At 47.2% G+C, this 25,070-nt stretch overlaps 1 protein-coding gene and 2 non-coding genes across 3 annotated transcripts; all 3 read left to right on the forward strand.

Moving 5' to 3' along the window:
* Window positions 1–162: 162 nt before the first annotated feature.
* On the forward strand, window positions 163–25,059 carry iqgap3 (IQ motif containing GTPase activating protein 3). The gene is made up of 39 exons (XM_061844621.1): window positions 163–267; window positions 382–732; window positions 2,152–2,239; window positions 2,720–2,876; window positions 3,049–3,126; window positions 5,042–5,118; window positions 5,335–5,402; window positions 5,527–5,640; window positions 6,531–6,709; window positions 7,880–7,961; window positions 8,025–8,188; window positions 8,632–8,719; window positions 8,794–8,957; window positions 9,941–10,101; window positions 10,168–10,283; window positions 10,989–11,152; window positions 11,265–11,364; window positions 12,328–12,495; window positions 12,559–12,701; window positions 12,774–12,944; window positions 13,022–13,105; window positions 15,396–15,467; window positions 15,529–15,598; window positions 15,677–15,885; window positions 15,955–16,107; window positions 16,187–16,350; window positions 17,459–17,683; window positions 17,765–17,905; window positions 17,979–18,063; window positions 18,865–19,100; window positions 20,417–20,549; window positions 20,619–20,745; window positions 20,830–20,947; window positions 21,029–21,116; window positions 22,148–22,360; window positions 22,433–22,596; window positions 22,672–22,779; window positions 24,669–24,777; window positions 24,857–25,059. The coding sequence occupies exons 2-39, from the start codon at window positions 705–707 to the stop codon at window positions 24,968–24,970; spliced, it is 4,923 nt and encodes a 1,640-aa protein (XP_061700605.1). The 5' UTR covers window positions 163–267; window positions 382–704; the 3' UTR covers window positions 24,971–25,059.
* On the forward strand, window positions 7,145–7,217 carry trnas-gga (transfer RNA serine (anticodon GGA)). The gene has a single exon. It is a non-coding gene; the product is annotated as a tRNA-Ser (tRNA).
* Window positions 9,113–9,185, forward strand: trnat-agu (transfer RNA threonine (anticodon AGU)). Its single transcript has one exon. It is a non-coding gene; the product is annotated as a tRNA-Thr (tRNA).
* Window positions 25,060–25,070: the final 11 nt, after the last annotated feature.

The raw sequence follows: 25,070 nt of genomic DNA on the forward strand, positions 1-25,070 counted from the left end.
TTTGCAGATCTGACCAATTAATCGGATTGGTGAATTACGACACAAGTGATTAGCAATTTAACCTTAATCCCAACCAATCAATGATTGGAGGAGCTGTCTTGTAAACAGAGTAATTAGGCCTGAGGAAGTTCCAAATATAAACGGGAGATGCACTTCATGTGTGGACCGCAAGAAAGCCAAAATAACAAGGATGCCGGCACATTCTACTGTTTATGGTTGTACACAGGGCTGCGCAATCCCGAGGGAACTGGGAATGACTTTTCACAGGTAAAATTAGTATTTTGCTTTGAAATGTTTTGTATTGAGTTTTGACGTTTACAGAGAGTAAACCTTGTGAAATCTTTTGAGAAATGAGCGAGTTTTTTTTTTTTTTTTTTTCAGTGTGGATGCATTGCCTTTGAAAGGAACGTCACCGGTCGTCAAGTGGGCCCGTGATTTTAATGTCCCACAATGCAACGCTGAGCGCTCAGCCAATAGGAGGTCCGTCTTTTGTTGCCGATCAGAGAGAGGCGCGAGCTTTCAAACTCAGGCGGAAGTGGCCCTCTTGAACAGTCGCCTTTCACAAGTCGTTGTCTTCGTCGCTCTCGCTTTATACATATACTCTACGTATATGTCTTTTTTTTTTTTAAACATTCACTTTACTCCGCTTGTGGGAAGTTAAAGTTTGACTTTATCTAACTTGTGAAGGAGCGAAGACGTGAAAGATGGCGGAGTCCACAGCTCAGAGTCACTGTGAGTTAGCGAAGTCTTCATAACATTCAGTAAACTACGTCACTTTATCATTTACATTATATATATATATTGTTTGGATAAGCGGCTAAGAAAGTGGATGGATTAGTACTTCACTATGTCACTGTTGCTTTACTTTGACCGGCTTAAAAAAAGTAAGTAAGTAAGTATCTTTCGGCTTGTCCTTTTCGGGGTCGCCACAGCGTGTCATCTCAGATGAACGCACATATATGTTTGGCATTTTATGATATATACAGCAACTTCCTAAAACATTACAATTATACTCGTCGGGTATGTTCGGGGAAATACGACCTGGTGAGTTTTTTGTTTCGTTTTTTTCCCTCCTCCTCTTAAACCGATACCTTTTGCATGCATCCAGCCATTTTCCTAACCGCTTATCCTCACAAGGGTCGCGTGGAGTGCTGGAGCCTATCAAAGTCGTCAACGGGCAGGAGAGGCGGTGTACCCCTGAACTGTTTGCAACCTGCACACAGGCGGGGCCGGGATTGAACCCGGGTCCTCAGAACTGTGAGGCCAATGCTTTTTTTTTTTTTTTTTTTTTTAATTTTTTTTTTAAATTTGTCACGAGTTTATCTTTTGATTGTTTTGTTTTCTGTAGGTGTTCCAATAAATGCGAGTTAAAGAATTAAAAAAAATGTCAACGGAAAAAAACAAAAAAGGTTGTACAAACAACCTACAGTTGCCACCATTTCAACCTTTTCGGATTACCGTGATTTGGATTACTTAGATTGGATTACTCTAAACTGAAATCAATAAACAATTTTTAGCAAGCGTGTTTGTACTTTTAATTGACATAGTGATAATAAGTTAAGAATAACTTGGGAAATTATAATAATTATGCTGCTAGGCTAACTCTATGTGCTATATTTATGGAAGTAGTTTAGTCCCACCAGGATTTGAATTTGAAATGTAAAGTGATTACATTTTCAATAGTTGCTACAATTCGCTGTCTGAAATTCACCGTCTGTGCCACCTGGCAGAACAGCCAGCCAATCGCAATTGCGCTTTCTTAGTCACGTGACGCCACATACTAAGAAAGCGTAATTGGATTGGCTGGGTGTTCGGTTCTGACCCGAAGTGGTGGCACAGACGGTGAATTCCAGACAGTTCAATTGTTAACATTGAAAATTTACACTGAAATACAACTACAGAAAATAGAATCACTTTACGTTTCAAATGCAAATCCTGGTGGCACTAATCTACTTCCATATGTACTTTTTCTATCCCGTGATGTCATATTATCAGAGCTGTGTTGGTTTTTTTTTTTTTTTTTTGGGTCATGTGAATGGAAGTACTGTATATGCGATAAAGGACATGTGAGTACGTGTTGATTCGTGAAGTGTGTTTGCCACTCGAACAAAGTTTTATCCACTTGACCCGCATGCTGTGTCGTTTGAGCAGATGGCCGTCAGACCGCCGAGCAGATGGATGAACAGAGGCACCAAAATGTTGCCTATCACTACTTGTGTCGACTGGAGGAGGCAAAAAGGTCGCTTATTTACGCATTATTTGTTTTCACGCTGCCCTACTTGTGTATTAATGTGAAGGGTTACTAGTTTGATCATACACTTATCAAATAAAACATTTGCCCAAAAGGTCTTAACCAAATTTTAACCATCTAATGACATGATTTATTGAAAATGACATGTCAACAAAGATTGTTTTTTTTTTTTTTTTTTTTTAAATTTTATTTATCTATGCGAAAACACTGATCTTTTTTTAATGATTCCTCAATTATCAACGACGACTTTATCAGGTAGGAAACCTGCTGGCGAAGCACTTTAAAGGATCACTTTTACAAAATTCGGTCCATCGTTGGTGAGCCCCCCATGGAAAACACACATGCATATTGTAACATGTACAGTATTTATGCATACACGCGCACATTGTAACAGATGAATCCCTCCAATGAGACTTTCATTGCTTGGACCACGAACTCACGCTGAGGCCATGGTGGCCGTCCCCGCAGGTGGATGGAGGCGTGTCTGGGGGAGGAGCTTCCCGCTCCCTCGGAGCTCGAGGAAACCTTGCGGAACGGCGTCCTTCTCGCCAAACTGGCCCATCGCTTCGCACCATCCGTCGTTCCTCGTAAGAAGATTTACGACTTGGAGCAGCGGCGCTACAAGGTGGCCATTTCCGTCCTGTCAATCACGTCCGTCTCCCGTAATTGTCAGTAGGCAAGCAGTATTACTTTACTGGAAGTCCACATGAAACGTAGACCTCCAAATAATGACTTGAGTTCAAGTAAATAACACGAGTACAAATTGCTGCTTATTGATCAATAATATTGCGTTTCAGGCTGCGGGTGTTGAATTTCGTCACACTGACAACATCAACCGCTGGAGGGATGCTCTGACGGCGCTCGGGCTGCCACCTGTGAGTAAGCAAACTCCTAAAAGGACCACAGCAGCACATCGCGAGTAAGCAACTGCTAAGGCTCCCTTTATGGGAGGGGCCCAGCGGTCGATGATTTGGCCTGTTCGCAGACGGCGTGCCCGGAGCCCGCCACTCACGCCTTGATCGATATTAGTTTGGTCTCAATAACTCATTCACGGGTTCCTCAGTCCCAAAGCATGCAAAAAAACCACGTGATTTGCATACACACTCCACTTTCATTCACACACGCACGCACTCAACATTAAGCATTATGAGCAGGGATGCCACAAATGGCTTTCTGATTCATGAAAACACGTGGCGTGGTTTTAGAAGAGTTGTAAGTGTGACGGCAGGCACGAGAACCGAGCAGGCGCCTCCGTTGTCGGACCGGTCCGTAACACGCCCTCGAGTATTGTCCTCGTTTCTTCCTCTTTCACCCGGGAAGACTTGCCAAACATTAGGGAGTCACCTCCAAACCTTCTTTCAGCAAATATCACAAATCCACAAAGTCTTTTTCTCTGAGCTGCTCATTAGTGGAGCGGCCGCACTCTATGGTGCGTGGAAGAGGCGAAGACGGCGCCGCAAAGGAAAGCGTGCCAAAGTCCTTCGAAGGCGAGGATTTCGAGCGCCACTTCCGTCGGTTCTCCTCGCAAATGGACCCTCTCTCTAGCGGACAAAATGGACAACCTTCAACTCCTCTCAAAGACCAATAAAAGGCTGCACGGAGACGTGCTTTTGTGAACGCATCCCCCGCGGCGTACTACTGCCTGACCTGCGACTTCACCGAGGGGACCGTGACACAAATCTAGCGGGTGGCATGCAGTGTGCTTCTCTAGTCATTCAATTCAACATGCAAGTTTTCTTCATTTGTACTCACTCGTGGTTACATCCCCCTTCAGGCTAACACGAATCCCGCTGACCAAGGAAATTAACCTCTGACCTGGACTCACCCCTCTTTGTTCTTGAGAACTTTAAGAAAGCAAGTTCACTGACGATGACGCGGTACACTCGCCTGACTTTGTTGCAGGCAGCGGGGCTTCAGTTCCCACCCAGCGACATTGTTTATACGTGGCCTGCGACTGACTGGCGACCACTTGAGGGTGTAGTCCACCATCTTGGCCATTGTCAGCTGGGATAGGGTCCAGTGCCCCGTGACCCTAAGCGGGGGTGAAAATGGAATGACGGACTTTAACAAATGAAAACTCAGCTACGAAGTCCCCAAATACAAGCAATACATTAGTGCCCCACCAGGGAAAGCAGCATTCAGGACCACCGGTACCACCACATGGAACCGATCGGACCGCGTTGTTCCCTGTGCGGCTTTGGGCCCGTCTCATCACGGTTGAATTCGCTTGATTCCAGCACAAAGGCGCGGGCTTGAATGTGAGACGCTTGTGGTGAAAACTGTGGATCAAAAAGGCAAAAATGGAACTGAGTGCAGTGCCTTTGGCTTGGAGGACTCCACGGACATTGTCATTGTGAAGATTTGTTTACACCACCCGACGTTTTGCAGATTTCAAAAGGACACTTCCACACCCACCGGGCAGCGCCACCAGTCCCCGTCATTCCTCTTACGCCGTCTTCTGCACTGACAACCCACAAGGAAGATCTTCAAACAACAAAGTGGTCAAACTGCATCTGAAACGGTTTGATGTCTGTACTGTGGCAAATGTTTTGACTGTTTGAAAAATCTTCTGGGGACCCCGTCCGTCTCTTCCACTCTGGCCTAAATTACGTTTTCACGACCGTCTGCAATCGGAGGCCGGGGCGGCCGCTTCATCGCGTGCTGTGAGGTGGGGCGGTCACGTTGGTCTTCGTCGTAGACCGACATGACCACGCCTCCTTCTTTTCTTGTATTTATTCATTTCTCGCTTTTTTTTTTTTTTTTTTTAAATTGCTGCTTTTCTTCCTTCAGATCTTCCATCCAGAAACCACAGACATTTATGACAAGAAGAACATGCCCAGAGCTGTTTACTGCATACATGCACTTAGGTGACGTCTCTGTCTTCTGTGTAAAATACGGGGGTCACCAACATGGTGCCCTGTCTTAATGCTTCTATGTTCTTTTTTGCTGCTGTTTTATTATTTTACAGTGCTAGGGAGAGTGCCAATATTTTAGTTGATTAGACTTGACATTCTAAATATGAACATGACTAAACGGAACTCGAGCTGAAAGCCTTACTTTTGTATGTGTGCGTGTGTGTGTAGCTTGTACCTGTACAGACTCGGCCTGGCTCCACAGATCAGTGACCTTTGTGGCAAAGTCAAGTTTACAGGTAAACGTGGTATTGTCGGAACTCTCTTTTTTTTATTGATCATATTGATAGTGATCCTATAAATGTCTATCACGTTGGAGCCACCGGATGCAAGTTGACAGTGTTGCACGCTTTGCTCGTTCAGCGGATGAAATCAACAACATGAGGCTGGAGTTGGACAAATACGGTCTCCGGCTTCCCGCCTTCCACAAAATTGGAGGAATTCTGTCAGTTGAGATGTCGGTGGACGAGGCCGCAGGTATGACACGGAAACATGACTGCGTTTTATATAATTTGTCAAAATGTCGTGTGTGAGAGAAAGAGCGAGTGTGAAATTACCCCAAGCCACTATATCGTCAGTAGTGTTACAAGTTTTTTTAATACCCCCTCCATTAAAATGGATTTCGATGGAGATATTTATATATATATATATATATATATATATATATATATATAGTCGTTATGGAGTTGGGAATGATTCAGAAATGTATGAATCATTTTCAACTGCTTAATTGCTACAAAGAGATTTTTAATAGACATTTTGAGGAACTATCACTGTCCACTTTGGACAAAATTCCTCTATTGCAGTGGTTCTGAATAGTTGTCACCCTTGGACTAGCATTTTCCTTTTGTTGCAAAGTCGTGATCCACTGTCATTGAAGAACAATAAAGATTTTTTGTTGTTGTTGTTGTTGTTATTGTTGCTTAAAAGGAGCCTCTGTAGACGCTTATACTTTTAAATGTGTCTTGAAATGAGATTTCTGTACCGCCGAAAACAAATTGCTTGCCATCATATTCGCCAGCCAAAGGCTGAGCTATACTGTCGTTGTTTTACAGAGTAAACTAGTGGCTAGAGCACAGTTAAATTACAATTTTTTTTCACCTCTTTACTATATTCTTTGTGGGAGCTTGATGAACCTCTGTCTGGTACCCAAAATATCAGAATAGGAATAGATCTAATGTATTTATTGGCTGGTTGCAACACACCCAGATGGGTCCACAACCCACTTTTGGTTCCTGGCCCACCAATTAAGAATCACTGTTGTACTGTATAGCGATTAGGGAGGAGAAAGGGAGTGACCAACAGAGCAAATTATTCTCTTCTCCCCCATCAGCCATGTTGTGTAATTTTGTCTCATCCTCCTTCAGTCCATGCTGCGGTAATCGCCATCAACGAGGCTGTTGACAGACGTGACCTCGAGGCGACGGCGCAGGCTCTAAGGAACCCCAACGCTCAGCTCGCCGACCTGCAAGAGGCACTGATGAGCGTATACCAGGAGACGCTGCTCCATGCCAAACGAGAGAAAGCGCAGCAGAAGGCCAGCAGGGTGAGTGCGGCTCGGGATCGCCACCTAGTGGAAATGGTCAAGGGAGCGGGCGGACCCGTGAGGTTTCGGATTCGATACCCGCTTCCCTCGCGGACCCGTCGGCAGGTCCTCAGCGAGACTGCCGACCGGTGCATGTTTATCAGCGGCTTCATTGGAACAGTCGTGAATGGAGCTGAAAGTGGGATTTAAGTCCTTCTAGCATTTGAAGGGGAGTGTTAGTTTTTGAGGTCATGGTTTTTTTTGGTTGGAAAAAGGTTGGTGAGCCCATCACCTTTCTGTCTTTCAGGTTTTGTTTCATCATGAAACAACAAGAATAATCAGTGAATAAACAGTAAGCAGAAAAATATTTTGCTATAAAGGTTAGATGCAAAATGAAAAAAATTCAGTGTATTCTACTTGGGGAACAATTTGATTATTATCCTTTTTTTGTACTGAGGCCCCGTAGCTCAGTGTTTAGAGCACTGGTTTGGAAAACCAGGGGTTGTGGGTTCATATCCCACTGGGGCCTCCACTCCCTGAGAAGGGTTGCTTCAGGAAGGGCATCCGGCGTAAAAAATTGTGCCAAACATATATGTGCGTTCATCTGAGATGACACTCTGTGGCGACCCCGAAAGGGACAAGCCGAAAGAAACGCATTCTTTTTTTGTACTGATTCCAAAATTCGGTCATTTATTTTGTAGCACATTGACATTTTTTCACATCTTAATTACCTTTCAGATAACCCAAATTCCACAGATTATCTTTTGTAAGATTCTCCTTCTGATGATGTTTGCCTCATCCTGACAGGTGCGCAACTTGAGATGATTTGTGCAGGCATGCCGGTTCCAAGTTTGATGTTTTTTTTTTTTTTTTTAAAGTTTTCAAAGGTTCCAAGCATTCCATCTCAGTGTTTTATTTACACAAGTGTAGATTTCCTTTCTTCAACTTTGTTCTCACTTTCTTCAAGAACAACTGTGGTCAGTTGTGGATTCCACACGCAAAAGTTAGTTGAAAACATCTGTCACAGCTAACTCAATAAAAATTGTTCCGCAGTGTAAATGCGGGATTCAACGGAATGATCAATTTCAAAAATATGTGAAATATGACAAGCCAAGTATGAAGGCCAGCTTCTAACGTAAGGGTTCGCGTTTGAGGGCAAGACCTAAGTGACGTGGGCAATATGATTGTCAGGTTTGTGGCTCCAAGGAAAAAGATCTGTACGAAGAGTTTCTGACTCGCAGAGAAATCCAGGACACCCTCAACACGGTCAACGGTGAGACCAGCGTCACCTTAATCCGGAGGCGCTTCCGGTGCTGAAGTGTGACGATGTCTCCAGTGAGATCGGCGGTGGAGCAGGTGGACGAAGCGGTGGACGCCGCCGACGGGCCGTCGCTCGTGGACGCTCTGCAGCTGCCCTGTTTGGCCCTGGTCGGCGTCCACGGCTCCAACGGGCCCTGGTACCTTGAGCAGTTGGCGACCGACCGGCACGCAAAGGCACTGGTATGACATGTGCTCGCTTTATAATTAAGGCTCCACTGATATGATTTTTTTTTTTTTTTTTTTTTTTTTTAAGGGGGAGGGCAATTATGATATTTGGAAGGAGGAAAAAAAGTCTGATTACCAAGTAATTGGCAGATTAATTTTGAAAACAAAATGAATAAAGTAAAATTTTAGTTTATTATTATTATTATTTTTTTAATACGCATTGTTCTCAAACAAGTCGATTATAAATCCTTTTTAATAATTTGAGATTGAGAAGAATAATTCCTACCTGAAATGAAATGATCGCTACATAGACGTGTTTATTTAAATTAACCCAAAAATCCCCCAAAATTCAGCCTTTTTTTAAAGTGAAATTTAAAAGGGGTTAATTCTGGCCGGGTCCTAGTTTTTAAAGTCACACTGACATGATGGATGATGAATGTGTTTGTGCGTGCCCGTAGGAGCAGGGCTCGGTGGACCCGCTGGAGCCCGAGGAGCTTCAAGAGGCCGTCAATGCAGCCAATTGGGAAGCCCGCAGAGACATTGAGAGTGAGATTCTGCCTCTTTGCGTGACTGCGCCGTGTGTCGCTTGTCCGTGACGCGTGCATGTGTGTTTGCTACAGTGCAGGCGGCTGTGGACGCCGTGAATGAGTCGTTGCGGGGCAGCGACCCGCGACACACGGTCAGCTGTCTGAGCTCCTCTGACCTCCAGCTGCCGCCCGTCTTCCCTTGCGCGGCCGCTCTTTATCATCAGCAGCTGCGGCTGTTACAAGCACGCGCGGCACGAGTATGCACAAATACACGCACGCTGCACCGGGGTTTGGGAGTAACTATAATATATAGTGTTCTCTCATTCTGTATAATCCGACATGCCTTATGTGTGCACCAAGGTCCAAAGCCAATGTAAATGTTTTTGAGCGCTTATTTCAATGAACTACAAGGGGCCCCGTCGCTCAGTGGTTAGAGCACTGGTTTAGTAAACCAGGGGTTGTGGGTTCGTATCCCACTGGGGCCTCCACTCCCTGAGAAGGGTTGCGTCAGGAAGGACATCCGGTGTAAAAAATTGTGCCAAACATATATGTGCGTTCATCTGAGATGACACTCTGTGGTGACCCCGAAAGGGACCTTATTTCAATGAACTACAAGCAAATACACTTGTTACATAGATGGCATACATGCAAACTAGTGTATGTGTTAGCATACCTGCTACCATAGGGTGGGGCTCCCCAGGCAGTGAGCAACAATTGCTATTTTACAATTTTACATATGTAAGCAGAAGAAGCTCACACGGACAGTGTCGCTAACGCATTAGTCAACATGTTGTTCATACTCACGGTGTCAGATTGAAACTGAAATGATCACACCACAGCAAACAGAATAGCAGAATTAGCTAATAGTAAAAGAAATATAACAATACCGGGAGAAATAATTGGCACAAAACATGGCCCTATTATTGACATCCATAGTGCTGCAAAGCATGCTGGGATCACATCCCAGAATTGGCTCGCCAGAGATGAAGGGAGTGGTTTGGGGGGGAGGGGAGGGGGGGGGGGGGCGAATTTTGGGAATCCCTGCTGAAATTGCTGCCTTCACGGCCTGAGAGCGGCTAAGGGGCAGCAAACGGATGGATGGCTTTACCACAGTATTCCATTTTTAACAAGATGACTTGGAATTGTAAACGGCTACATTTTTAAGGTCGTCTTGACAGCATTGTACAAGACACACACACTTCTGAGCCGGTCTGCAGTGATATTTCCCTGCGTTCTACAGGGGGCGCTGCAGCTGGAAGAGCTGTTTGTCGCTGTGGAGATGCTGTCAGCAGTGGTCCTCATCAATCAAGCGGTGGAGACGAGAAACCTGCCACAGCTCAGCTCCTTGTTGGTCAATTCATCAGTGGGCTTGACAGATGTGGACCAAGCCCTGATGGACAAGTAAGGGCTGATGACGACGACGACGACGATGATGATAATTACAATTACAATAGAAAACGTCCCCAGGTACTTGTTGCGTCTGTTCAACATGAAGCAGTCGTCTGGTCAAGAAGCGCTGACCTGGAATCAACTTCAGGAAGGAATCAAGCTGGCCAACTCGGACGCGCAGGCCCAACATCAGCGTACGTCCAAAAGACTACAAGCTAATCTGAGCTAATCACGTCAACGCCTGTGTGACTCTGACAGGGGCTGGGGCAAAGAAAAACCATATAACGCTCCTAAGTCGACCATAAAAATAGGTTCACACCACCGTCCGTCTTTTTCGCATGGACATCACTTGCAAACCTATTTACTTTGTACGCCAACCTCACAACGTAGGTGTCACTTACTGCTACAGCGCGTCTTCCCATCCAGGGTCATCGCCACTGCTGTAGCCAGAGGATGTTTGAGATTACGTTATCTGAAAAACAGGCGAAAACAAAATAGAATGCAAAGACTGAAAAGCGGAGCTGGCATTGTTGGGCACCGTCGGATAGATCACACATAATCTTGTTTGCTTATCGCAGAGTAAGTTATTCGTCAATACTCTGAAGAAGTACATTTGAAGGACATTTTCCTGTTTCATAAGTTAACCGAAACAGTTTGCTCTTTAGCTGCGTCGATAGATAAACAAACCAACGTGTGATACTGGACCTGATTAGACTTTCCACACAAATCTTTGATCAACAACAGGAATTCTCTGATGATGTTAAAAAAAGGCCCATCACATTGCTGTAATCTGCAGCAGTAAAAAATAAATAAATGAAACACTGCTTTCAATGCATAAATAAATGGAGTCATCAACTGTAAAAAGATGAGCTCGTGAAACCTGACCTCTGACCCTTTAGAGACAGCGGCTCTTCATGCGGTTAACAAGGCTCTGATAGGCGGAGATGCTCGCGGGCTGCTTTCCGCGCTAGTGCTCCCCTCTAGCGGTGTGGAGGACGTCCTGCCCGCCAACGCCTGCAGGTACCTCAGAATGATGAGCACCGCTAGGCAGCGCAAAGCACAGGTGAACAAACACACGGACATCCCATAAACACGAGTAAATACATACGAACCTTGGGTGGAGCGGGCCCGCTGTTGCTTCCGTGTTTAATGCGAGGTCACGGGTTCTTCCGCAGACCAATCGGCTCAGGGAGGACTCAGGAGCAGAGCTGTGGTTGGCTGAAATCCAGGAAGTAGTCAGACAAACCAATGTGGACACTCAGAAAGCGCTCAAGTGTGAGTCAACCACGCGGTTCTTTTTGCCTTCTTGCTGCATGCACTCCAAAATATTGCAGGACACAATACTGTACAGCGAGGGTTATCAATGTAGTGCTGTATTGCAGATTTATTTATGAAACATATCCACGTTTCCTTTGAATGCAGTTACCAACGAGTTCAAATGCAAAAGCCAAAGAGTACCATTTTGAGGAGGCAGCTTCTCACACGTTTGTGTGAAATGTTGCATTGACGTGGAAAATAGAGGCTGACACGTCCCATCCCCGTTTGAGCGCTGCTAGCCTCATCTCCTTTCGTGCCCACCGCAAGCCGTGCGTACATCATCGCCTAACTTGGGGGAAGACGGGTGAGAGGATATTATAAAACTTGTCCAGATCGGTGGTTCGCAGATGCTATGAGGAGCTCTTCGTCGGCAACAAGAAGAGAAGAATCAATGTGACCCCTTTTCAGTCGTTAGTATCAAGGCTTCATTTCAGGGTTGGTTCAAGACACGATAGTTGTAGTAGACTCATCTATTCTTATTCACAAAGCATAGTGCTTACTTAGCATTTGTGTAATTTTGGAGAACTGTTTGGACTGGCCTATTTCCTAGGAGTGGTTCAGTTTTGCGATGAAATGACATCAAAGAACTCTTTTTGAGTTTCGGTCCAATTTGAGTTCTAACCTGTAAACCAGAAATGAAAAAACTAATTTCTCAAAATTCACATAAAAATGGAGATGTCTGCTTTTGCATTGAACTCTTGAAATGTTTTATTCCATTGTCATCAGCGGCTCAGAAGATGGATAGATGGATGCCATTTTTCAATCAAAATGTTTTACAGTGGCTTTTTCTGAAGTGTATGAAAGAGTTAAAAAATATTCTTACATTTTTCTTCATAATATTTGTCTGGCAATATGGTGACTTTTCAGTATTGCCTGGAAGAGGTCAAATAAGGGTGGGTGTTTTATTGTGTGTGTGTGTAGTGTGTCTGGCGGTGGCAGCTGTCAACCAAGCGGTGAAGGAGAAGCAGCCTGCGCAGACGCTGCGAGTGCTTTCGTTACCAGAAGTAGCGCTGGAGGGACTGACACGGTCCTACGCGCTAGAGTACCAGCAGCAGCTCGCCGCCTCGGTACAACGGAAGGCGAGCGCAGGTGAGGTACACTCTTGACGTGACGTGGGATCAGAGGTCACCCGCTGAGAGTTTGGCTTTGCAGGAGACAACAAGAGTCCGTGGGTCAGAATCCCAATGCCAGATGGCTCTCCGTTCTTCTTCCACCTCATCAAACTGGAGGGCACGTGGGAGGAACCTCCCAGGTTCATCCACAATAGCGTGTTCCTAGACCACCACGACATCCAGGTGACTCCTCATCTTGCACGTGCGCCGCGCTGCCTCTTGTCACGAAAGTCCGCTCACGCCGCTGCCTCCCAGGAGGCGGTCACCGGCGTGCTGTCCGCGCAGCGGCGGCGGGACCTTTGGGCCAGCAATCGGGCTCTGATCACCCGCTTGCAGGCGGCCATTCGAGGGTTCCTCACCCGACGCGAACTGGCGGCTCGCCGGAACTACCTGCGTGGCCACGCCCACGCCGTAGTCCTCATTCAGGTGCACCGAGAGACAACCGGTGAGCGGTCACGTGTCTCCAGCCTCCACTCACCGGCCATGGTTGGGTTTGTGTTCAGGCTCACTGGAGGAGATTCGTCCAGCAGAGGGCGTACAGGCGGCGGCTGCAGTTCCTCTCCAGCAACTGGAGGGTGGCAGTCAAGGTGACACACTCCTGCATGCATCCACATGCCCATATTGTGAGCTGCTTCAAAGAGCCAAAATCCGCAACTAATTCACTCCTCCATTCCAAAATTTGAAAGTTGAACAAAACTAATAACTCCCCAAACTATAACCATTTCAAAGTTATTGCTCAACCTTACCCTTCAAAATAAATAGCTCGAGTGCGTGATGTGCATTCAGGAACAGTGCGCAAATGGCACTTCCTTTGTAATACAGTGCGGAAGTGTGAGAATGTTTTACTAGGAAAATAATTATTTGTATGAGGGGTTTCTTAAAACTCTGTATGATCACACTGGGTAATATGGAATGCATTTTTTTCAATCTGAGAATCGATAAATTATTTTGATAACAGTCTCCAATGCAAAGTTATCATTGCACTTTCACCATCGTTCCTGCAATATTGTGTTGGGAGGGTTGTTTTTCTTTTGTTTTGTTTTTTTTTTGCATTTTAAGGACAAAATTCCTGTTTGTGTATTAATTTCTCATTTAAAGAAACACTTAAGAAAAAGGTTTTTGCTCATATGTCTGAGAGAGTAGGCTGAAAGCTGCAGCTGGCTGCTCGTGTGGACTGAATAGGTGGCAACAATGGGGAAATAAAAATCCAGTGTTTGGAGGGTAACAGACCCTTAATAACGTATGGGGGGAAAGAACAATGAGTGAGTTTATTTTTGGATCAAAACTATGACTTTTATGGACTGAACTTGTTCATTTTGTGAATGAGGAACTGAACTCAACAAAAACTTTTCCAGCACTGATTCTGTATTATTTCACTTTACAATACAGTGGTTCCTTGAGGTACCAGTTTAATTCGTCCCATGACTGCGCTCTTATCTCAAGTTTGAGATGGAGATGGAGATGGAGGTGGTTTCTCAGTCGCTTTCGCTCTTATCTCTGAACTTAATTGCAACAACTTTGATCTTCTTTCACTTGTCCTGAATTTAATTTGTATCATTTCACTTAAGGTATCATTTCACTTAAGCTACTTAGCGCTTAGCTTAGCTTATGTTACTGTACATTTAATGAACCTGAATGAACTTAAACGCTATTGTGCTTTTTTTCTTCACTTTTGCGTAATTGTCTTCTTTTTTAACGTCTTTTCTCGTGCACAACTTTGGCCTTTTTTGCAACGAATTCCTCTGTGTCAACAGATGGCCTTTCAAAAAAGACCTCTTGTGCCTCTTTTTAATTGTTTCTGAAATGTGTAAGGCAGGTGTTATTACATAGCATGAAAGCATGACCAATTGCAACTTTTTCTAAATGTTTCTTCACCACAAAGTCCGAAACTTTCTTTCACATTGCCAACACTTTTTTTAATTTTATTTTTTTATCTCGGTGGTAGAGCGAACCTCCTCCTCTGTCTCTGTCAGAACTCTCACTCCGCACCTCTTATGCTGCTACATATGTCGCTCCTTTAATTCTCCCTTCGTCAGCCATTTCTCAGCTCCGTAGCTTCAAAATAATTTTCAAACCCTTGGCTGCCATTATGAACTCGATGGATTCCTTCCGCCGGAGAATCGGACATATTGAAACACAGTACATTTAGTTATGAGTGTATCGCTTTAAGAGCAGCGATTGGGGGCAGCGTAAAGCGGACTAAGCGGACAACTGTGGCGGAGCGGCAGCTGCTGTAGTTGTTTGAGCTTTCGGTGTGTGCTGCCAAAGGGTTGAATAAAAGGCGACTAAAACCCAGTGGTGACTCCTATTCCTCGTTGCCCATTCCAATATGGTTGACGTAGAACGGTCATAACTCTTTGCCAAGTCGCTCATTTGTACACCCTCTTTGTGTTTTTCTATTATTTCACAATCATCGACGTCTCCCTCTCACCTCTTTCCTTAGCGTTTGCTTTTCTTTGGCCGCATGGTTGAAAAATTCACTTGTACTATATACAAAATAACAAAATGCGAGCACAGCTGCACGATATGTTACCGAGCCGAGGCGCACAAACGGAAAGACCGAGTGAAGCTCGAAAAGCTGAGCGGAACCCGTGCGTTGCGGTATCTTAACGATCGCGGAGACATCTACCGGCAGTCGTTTGTTCGTCAAATCCTGGCTCGCAAGGCAAAGCAAAAAAATTGTTCCGGCAGTGGTTCGTATAACAAAAAAAAAAAAAAAACCCCGTATGTCAAGATACTCGTATGTCAAGGTACCACTGTATACTGTGTGGCCGCGTGCGTGTGTGTCGCAGATTTGAAAAAGATCAGACTCCTTCCTTAACATCCACCACTTCCTAGCCCACCGAGCGCACAACTATTCACTTGGTTTGTTTTCAGATTCAAGCCTTTACGAAGATGTGTTTGGCCAGGAGAAAGTATCTGGCACGGTTGAAGTTCTTTCAACAAAATGTGAGTGTGGCAGTTGTTAGCACGTGTGTGCGATCGCTATGGTAACCGTGCAGGTTCACAGGTTGGCGCCATCGTAAAGATCCAAACCTTCTTTCGTGCAAGTCTGGCACGGGCCGAGTACAGGATGCTGGGTAAGCTCTCCGACGAACTTACTGTAGGTCACAGGCCGAACGACAGCCGGCTGAGCGACGGTTTCTCCTGTATCTCAGTGCGATGTGATACGGTCCCCCTGAGCGTGCTCAGGAAGTTCGTCCACCTGGTGGACTTGGGAGACGGCGACATCAGGGAAGAGGGGAAACTGGCGTGTCTTCGGGAGGAGGTGGTCAGGACAGTCCGCTTCAATAGGCAGCTGGAGGCCGAGCTGGACGTGATGGACCTTAAGATTGGGCTTCTGGTACGCAACAGGGCCACGCTGCAGGTGAGCCACTCCCCTCCCTGCCCCTCGCCGGACCGAAGGACGGTGCCTCATCTGTGCCCCCTTCTGCAGGAAGTGGAGTCTCAGTGCAAGAATTTGACCAGGAAGAACAAAGAGAAGCTGTCAGACTTGATGGACGTGGAGAGGAGCAAAGGCTTGAAGGCTCTGAGCCGAGAGCGTCGACAGAGACTGGAGGCCTACCAGAACCTCTTCTACTTGCTCCAGGCGGGTCCCGGGGAGGGGCGGAGAAAATGGGTTTGTCGGGGGCGCCCGCGGGTCCGCTCACTGTGGCGTTGTTTTTCAGACTCGGCCGTCCTACTTGGCCCATCTGATCTTCCTGATGCCGCAGAGTCGCTGCTCATCCTTCGTAGAGATGTTGGTCTTCAGCCTGTTCAACTATGGGGCAGACGATCGCGAAGCCTTCCTACTTCTGCAGCTCTTCACCGAGGCGCTACACTTTGAGATCAGGTCCCGTAGCTACTGGCCTCTACTCGCCTACGTGTCTGTACTTGCCTCTAGGTGCCTTTACTTGTCTTGCTTCAGGTCAGAAAACATCTTTAACTCATTGACTGGCAGTCGGGGTCCCGGTAACCCCTGGAATCGGGTGGGCGGTGGGTCTTCACCTCTCTTGGTTTGACTCCTGGATCCTATTGATTAGTTGTTAGTTGTTGCTCGCCCCCCCCCCGGCATATACTGTAGATCTACTATTCCGTATGTCAATGCGGCTGAACAGGACTGGGTGGGTACTGGCTGTATCGCGAGCCCTGCAGGTTTGAGGCATGGGTTGCGTTTGGTCCGTCCAGCTCGTGCCGGGTGGCCAATTGCCAGGACGCTTCGGGGAGGCTGACGGAGCGCCTTGGGTCTCTGTGTGAGACCTGTCCCATCTTACCAGGCTACTCTTGGGTGCGACCCTATCCTCGATCCCACACCTCAGTTGACTCAGCCTCTGCAGTACGGGCACATTCATTACAGGATACTTCTTGTCAGTCTTTGTGCATGTAAAACTGCCATTCACTTATTGCAACAAATACATGAATATGGTAATTGCTCGTGTAACCCCTTACTTGCACTCTCACCATCCAGACTTTTAGACACTTAGTCAATCCCACCCACACTTGATTTGAACATGTTCACAACCCTTGTCCTACATGCTTCTTCTGCTGTCCTTCCCTCATTGGTTGTAGCACTACAGTCCCATTTAATAGTTGTAAAAATGTAGGAATTTAACTTTTCTCATTCTGTTTCCAATTAGTGCTTTGTGTTTTGTTTTCATTTCTCAGTCCCCTGTAGAAACTTTGGTGTCTTCATCTGATCGACTCTGATTCTTAATACACTTCAATTATAACACTAAGAAAGCACAGGAGAAGCTGAACAACTCCACTGTCACACAGAAGTAGTGGTTCCAACATAAAAGGGATATTGAGCCTCTATTCTGCTTGACCTTACAGGCCTTACAGGACAAAAAAAAATAGTATCGTGTCCCTGATCGATGTCTATGATTGATGCCCAGCCTTTGCCAAGATTTGAAGGAATCCACCACCAGGGGGCATCGTGCTAATGAGTTTGTTGCGATCAGGTCCAAGGTGACAGAGCCCCAGGATGTAGTCAGGGGGAATCCCTTTGTCGTCAAGATGCTGGTTAACTTCTACCGGCACGATCGCGGCCGCAACGTCCTGCGGGAAGTGCTGGGTCCCGTGCTGCGGGACGTGTTGGCCGACCAAAACCTCAGCGTCAAGACTGACCCGCTGGACGTCTACAAGAGCTGGATCAATCAGACCGAGAGCCAGAGCGGACTTAAGAGGTCCGAAAGCACGTGCCCGAATGCCGCACAAAGTGTCCGCTAAAGCACTCTCGTGTCTCCTGTCGTGTCCTCCCCCACCAGCTCGCTTCCCTACGACGTCTCGCCTGCGGACGCTCTGTCCCATCCCGAAGTCCGGCGCCGCGTTGACGTCGCTGTGGTTAACCTGCACAACCTGACCCAGAGAATCTTCAAGGCCATCACCTCCAACGTTGACAAACTCCCGTACGGGGCCCCCCCCAGCCAAACCGCGACCGCCCACCATCTCCTTTCCACACCCGTCTCTATGTTTGTGCAGGTACGGCTTCCGCTACTTGGCAAAGGTTCTTGGAGATGCCCTGAGGTCAAAGTTCCCGGCTGCCTGTGAGAATGATGTCTACAAGGTCACTGCAAATGTTTCTTTTCTATGTGATGATGTCATCAATCGATAGACAAACTTTTGCTTTTGAAATCAAATGATTTGTAGATGAGGTCCAGAAAATAAAAGAAGCGTTAGGGTTAGGGTTAGGGTTAGCTGTGGGGATCAGGGTTCAAATCCCGGCCCCGCCTGTGCGGAGTTTTGTCCCACATCCCAAAAACATGCAATAATTGGAGACTCTAAATTGCCCGTAGGTGTGAATTTGAGTGCCACTATTGCTTTTCCTCATGTTCCCTCTGACAACCAGTTGGCAACCAGTTCAGGGTGTACCCCTCCCCCTGCCCGATAACAGCTGGGATAGGCTCCAGCGCTTCCGTGACCCGAGTGAGGATAAGTGGCACAGGGAAAAGCATGGCTGGCTGGACGGATTCTCCCTCTTCAGGGCTGTCCGCTGGTTGAGTGGTCAGCACGCACAACTGCCTGACACTCTGACGTTGGGCGTCGGAATGTGGGCTCCGTTTTCCGGAGTTTCCCACAGATACCCGCAGAAGCACGGCCTTTTCTTCCTCCCACATTCCAAAAAGCGGCACCTCATCTTCATCGATGGTGGGAATACTTGATAGTTTGTAAGGACTTTGGGTCAGAGTACACGTGTGTGAGTGCTGCTATGGTCAAAAGAAAAAAGGACAACAATTTTTCTTGTGGAGGTGCCTGAATGCAGCGTTCCAGGACTCCGATTAGAAACGTTACATTTACTTGAGTTTGATGAACCCTGACATTGTGATCCCGGGTGCCGTTTAACCTGTTGTCTTGTGTCTTGACCTAGGTGGTTTGCAACCTGGTGTATTACCGCTTCATGAATCCGGCCATCGTGGCTCCGGACGCATTTGGGGTGTTGGAGCGTACGGGTGTGCCGGGCGGCCTGCGCCAGGAGCAACGCCACCTGCTGGGCTCGGCGGCCCGCCTGCTGCAACACGCCGCTGCCAACAAGCTCTTCCTTGGGGACGGCGAGCATGTGGCCACGCTCAACCGCTACGTGGTGCACATGCACTCTACCTTCAGGTCAATACGCAAACTGCCGCCTCTTCGACACAAAGCAAGTGCCAGTGAACAAGCGGGTTGTACCCGTCGTCCCTATTCTTCACTTTTTGCGCTCTCACCGTAGCGCCCAATTTCAAATCCGACCATATCTCAGATTGTATCGCGGATTTTCTTTTTTTTTTTTTTTTGCTATATTGCAAGGCTTTCCTGGCATTGCTGGAGATTCATGTGGCAACAAGCGCCAGCCAGAAGGAAAGAGTGCAAAACATGGGGTTCTGACACACTAAAAAAAACGACGATAGTTTGTCGGCTGGAAAGCAGACTCTGCTAACGCAGTGGAATATCCAATGTCATTGAACGGTGGCGAAGCTGTAAAGCCTTGGCCTCACCGTCCTAAGGACCCGGGTTCAATCCCGGCCCTGCCTGTGTGGAGTTTGCATGTTCTTCCCGTGCCTGCGTTGGTTTTCTCCGGGCACTCCGGTTTCCTCCCACATCCCCCAAAACATGCATTCATTGGACACTCTAAATTGCCCCTCGGTGTGATTGTGAGCGCGACTGCTGACTGTCCCCACGTGCCCTGCAATTGAGCGGCAACAAGTTCGGGGCGTCCCCTGCCTCGTCCCCTTTGACAGCTGGGATAGGCTCCAGCACTCCCGTGACCATTGTGAGGATAGGCAGCTAAGAAAATGAATGGAATATAGCGCAACCCACAATCGGTGGTTAGTGTTGACGAGGGCGGTGGTGAGCTACAAATCGCATTATTGAGTGCGCAGACTAGCGACTGGGTCAACTAGTCAACAGCTTGCTGCTAACCTGAGCCAACTCTACGTCCTCGTTTTATGACGACTGTTCGATGTATTTCTTTGCTGCGGGACACACACCAGCTTTTTTTGTTGTGTTTCAACTGACCAGACTATGTTATGAATGCACACAAAGTGCAAACAATCACACTGCGAGCAGGCGATAACTGGTTTGATAAAGGAGCGGACTGTTAGTATGTGAAGAGGGGAGCCACTCAGCTTCCGAGTCCCACATGATGAAGAAGTGAGTGTGGCGTACTCCATCATAGTCTTCTCATTGTGTACATTTGATCTTTATGTATTAAATACTCAAAAGACAATCCTACTGTTCTTAGAAATATATCGAACAGTATCTTATCAGGCCAGGCCCCAAAGACGCAGATACTACAGTGTCGTGCTTTCTATGCGCGATAAATAATAAGAATGCATACATCGTCGCTGCGTGGTAGTTTTTCCCCCTCGTTTTCACAGAGTGTTTCGAAATGTAGCTCTTGCGATAATTGAGGGAGCGCTGAGGGTGATCATGTCACGCGACAGGAAGTTTGTGTCGCACCTATGCAACGTTGCCGATCCATCGGAGCGATTTCGGATGGACGAGTACTCGGAGGCGCTGGTCGTTAGCCGGCCGCTTGTCTACATCTCGCTCGGTGAGCTCGTCAGTACGCACAAGGTACGTCCTAAACGTTCACTGGATGGTCGCCGGCCTGCCGGCGTCACCCGATGACGTCATCGCTTGCAGCTGCTGTTGGAACATCAGGAAGTTCTGTGTCCCGAGTCCACGGATCCGCTCAGACTTGTGCTCAGCGATGTCGGGCCTCTTCCCAGCCTACAGGCACTCATGGGTACCACAACTAGTACGGCCCTAGGTACTCGCAACATCAGTCCCGTTCTTACGACTGAACCACGATGATGAGGATGATGATGATGACGGTGACATTTGTGTTCTGCAGCGGATCCGGAATCCGAGTTGAGTTGGGGAAAGACTGAAGTCTCTCTGACACTCACAAACAAGTTTGACGCTTTCGACGACCACGACGACTCTGCCGACGTCGGCGCTTTGCTGTTCTCGTATGTCGTCTGCCTCGTGTTTGTTGTTGTCTGTCGCTAACTTCGCCGTCACTCGGCGTGTTAACAGCACTTTGCGTTCAGCACCAAGCAGCTGATCATGGATGTGATCAGGACACAGCCGGGAGACACGCTCAGTGCCGTCCTGCAAACTGATGCGTCGCCCGACCAGGTCAGGCCTCTTATGCTATATGTAATATGTACTAATAATGTAATGATGTACTTGAGTTATAGAAGTAGAGCGTAGCTCTCCGGAATTTCTTCCGATTTACGTTTTTCCCCCTCTGTTCTCTCCTGTTAGCTCGTAAAGTACTGATAAGATCATTTCACGGGGCAGCCAGGACAGAAACTTGCCAACGTCAGAAATTGAGACTTTCCAAATCCACGTTTAAATATTGAACAACTTTTGAGGTGACCAGCAGAAGTGGTACTATGACACACTTGCCAGACTGCAAGAAGTCTTTTTTTTTTTTTTTAAACCACAAAGCTTCTGCCTCTGGTCCCCTTGAGAACAGAGAGTGTCCGCTCATCTTCATGTTTGTGTATCAAGTCAATTCAGACTAGTACTTCAAATGAGAAGTTTTGTCCATCAAATAATGACAAAATGCCTGTGGAACAAGTATGAGGTGACGTGGTAAGATTGTTAAAATAACATGTTGGACCTTCCAACAAGTGTTTTTGTCTTGCTAAACTGTCTTAAAATCAATGCAGTCACTCCGCCATTTGAAAGCACGCTTTAAAGTCGTTGTGGTCTCTCTACGAATCAGAGGTGGTGAAGTGTGGGAACCCTCCATCTGATTGGCCGTGTGCGTGCGTGTTTTAGAAATGTCCATGAAGTTTGATGTTCTGACAGCAAACTGGTAGCTGCACAGTTACAAAAACTTGAGCGGCATGAACCAACCAACCAACCAACCAACCAACAGGGAGCTTCACTAACTTTTGCAGACAGTTTGCTTGCAGCCTTTTTTTTGGGAAGGTATAGCATCACCATGTGTGATTGTGTGTTGTGTTGGAATTTCATTGTCAACACGCTGGGTTTTAGTGTTGTGGTGTCATGATGCATTGTTTTCTCCTTTTAGTGTCGTCGTGTTGTTGTCTCTTCTGTTGTTTTCTTGTGACGGTGTAAAATGGGAAGGCGTTCCAAACAGACAGGAGGCCTTGCGGCTTCCCAGGACGCATTGCTCACCGAGATTTGTGAAACAGGAAATATATCACGAGCAGCTGATGCGTCGCCGCGCTCTCCAGGAGGCGCGTACGCCAGACAAGATGAAGAGGAGGGCTTCCGCGATGGCCGGTGCCGGTCTGCGCCTGGAGGAGAAGAAACGCAAGATCGGCAGAAGCATCAGGCGTCTGGAGGCTTTGGGTGTCCTGCCGGCGACGCAGGGCCATGGCCGCGTTCTCGCCATGATTGCGCAGGTAGGATCGCCTAATAGCATCGCCGCGCTCCCCGTCCCCCGTCACCGAGGCCGCCGCTTTCTGCTGCCGCAGGATGTCCGTAACCGGCATGTCCACCGCCAGCGCCGTGGGGCGCAGCTGGTGAGACTGGGCCAGACTATGAACAGTCTGCGGGCCAAAAGCAGCTTCCTCAGCCAACAGGCGGACTACTACGAACATTACATCGTTTCCTGTCTGGAGAAGCTGACGGCCAACGGGTAAGTCGCTCGCCGCCCGAGCTCGGCTACGCCGGGGCCGTTCGCCCTAACCCTCCCGTTGCTTGTCTGTTGCAGCCGAGCGGACGTGCGAGGGAAGAAGAAAATTCCCGTCGTGAGCTACACAGCCACGCGGCTGCATGACAAAGGTGTTCTGCTGGAGATCCAGGACCTGCCCTCCACGCAGTGAGTGAAAGCATGCGCCCACAACACTCGGGGGTGGGATTTACGTTACAGTCAACTAGACTCTCGTTGCTCGTGTCCCAAGTACGAGGCAATGAAACCCAAATTGACGCAAACGCAATGCCCTGCCGTGACAGCCCCTGAAAAGAGAGGACAACACAAAAAACTTTTCCACGTAACTTCCTCTCCACCAAACACCAAATCCCCTCTTGACATCCATCAACCTTCTCTTTGCTCTCGCTCTCTTTTGCCTGGCAGCTCCGTGCTCATCAGCCCCCTCCCAACATGCTCACTCTACTAAACCCCGTGGAACCTGTTCAAACCGTCGACGTCTGCTCCCTCGACCTTTGTCCCTTTCGGCTGAGCGCATTTCAAATTTTATGCGACCAGCTCCCTCCTAGCGAGGACCTCAACATCTTCCTTTCAGCCGTTCCCAGCTCTGCTTCCTGTTGTGTCTCTAATCCGGCCCCACCGCTGTATTCTAAACTTTGGCCTTTGTCCTAGCAGACTCTCTTTCTTGTGTCACAAAACACGCCAGACGCCTTCCGCTACCTGTTCCAACCTGCTTTGATCCGTTCCTCCGCTTCCTGACCATACTCGCCATCGCTCTGGACTGTCGATGACCCCAAGTATTTCAAGCACCCACACTATTTCTTCTCCCTGTAGCCTCACTCTTCTGCCGCCACCGTTCATTCATCGACGTATATTCTGTCTTAGTTTGGTGAATCTTCCTTTGCAGTGTATGTCTCCACCTTTCGAACTCTTCCTCTATGGCTAATTGTGGCAGTGGGCCAGCCACTAGTAGGAAGGTTCGCCACTGTTTGTTTTTGCCATTTATGGAGAATGGTTCTCACCCTCGTTCATTGGAGTCCAGAAGCTTTATAAATGGCTTTCGAAAATTTTCCACACTGATCATTTTAATACATTTTTTTTCTCATTTGCTCCTAAATTTCATCCGAGCTTGCCAGGATGTCTACAATTTGAGGATCTTTTTGGCCCAATAATGGGAAACATTTAAATATGTCATATAACAAGAAGCGGTGGTTTGAGATTTTGACACCACTAACGCGCTTGCGTGTCTATTTCCTTTATTTGGGGGTCCTGAAAAGTGAGGCAGGATTCCTACTGATCCATGCCACCAATAGGCCTTAATGGATTAGCATGTAGCTACATACAGTGTGTTTGGTGGGTTAGGGATGTGTTCAAGATGAGTGGCTCTTTCTACAAATAAGAACATCAGGACTGATCGTAACTACTGTGCAATAACAGCTATACCGTGCGTGTGCGTGTGCGTATATACGCAATACAGAATGTAACATAACCTCTGCTAATTGCAACTATTGTGGGGAGGGGATATTTCCAAACGCATTTCAATATGCAGAGTTGTAAAGAAACAAACAAGAAGTATGAGATCACAATTGGGTGATATCAAATCCACTTTGTTTTCAACAAGCATCCCATTTTGGATTAACTGGATGTAAAGTTATCTCATATTTGCTCTCTTGTTTGTTTTTGATGCTCTTTTGCTTAAACAATGGGATACAATCAAGAGGCACATTGGGTGCCGTGGAAACAGCAGACAACATAAAGACCGACGATCTCGGCAGGATGGTGAAGACATTGCAAAGACTCACGTTGTCGTGTTTGCTTTGTTGCGTCGTGGACCGCGCTGAGGAATAAAAAGGAGGATTCGTGGAGCTGTGGGCAGAACGGGTGGGAGCTGGTGAAAGAGACGCATTCCACGTTCTCCTCACGAGCAAAAGTTCCTCTCGTCTACTTTAAATGTCCTAGGTTGCGGGAACCTGGCACGCTGCTGACGTGATCTCTAATATCGTCGCTTGCGCAAACCTGACATCCCATAATAATAATGCTGCCGTGTCCTTTGGCTCAAGGTTCAAGAACGTGGTCTTCGAGATCTCGAACGGGGCCGAGAAAGGAAGCTTCCTCGTGAAAGCTCGCTTCCTCGGCGTCGACGTGGAGGAATTCCCCATCAAGTACCAGGTAGCCTTGGAAATCACCCGGTGAGTCGACGCCAAGCCATCAAGCGATCGATTGATCGATCCCTCCTGTGCGCCCGCAGGACCTCCTCCAGCTACAGTATGACGGCGTGGCGGTGATGAAGATGTTCGACAAAGCCAAAGTCAACGTCAACTTGCTCATCTTCCTCCTCAACAAAAAGTTCTTCAACAAATAATGAGCATTTTTCCATTGATTGACGAAGCCAGTCTTTTACACATTCGTATTTTTAATCAAAGGTGTCAATAAATATTTAGTGTAACGCAACACGAAGACGT

Source organism: Syngnathoides biaculeatus, chromosome 15, assembly GCF_019802595.1.
Source record: "Syngnathoides biaculeatus isolate LvHL_M chromosome 15, ASM1980259v1, whole genome shotgun sequence".
NCBI classification, from domain to species: domain Eukaryota; kingdom Metazoa; phylum Chordata; class Actinopteri; order Syngnathiformes; family Syngnathidae; genus Syngnathoides; species Syngnathoides biaculeatus.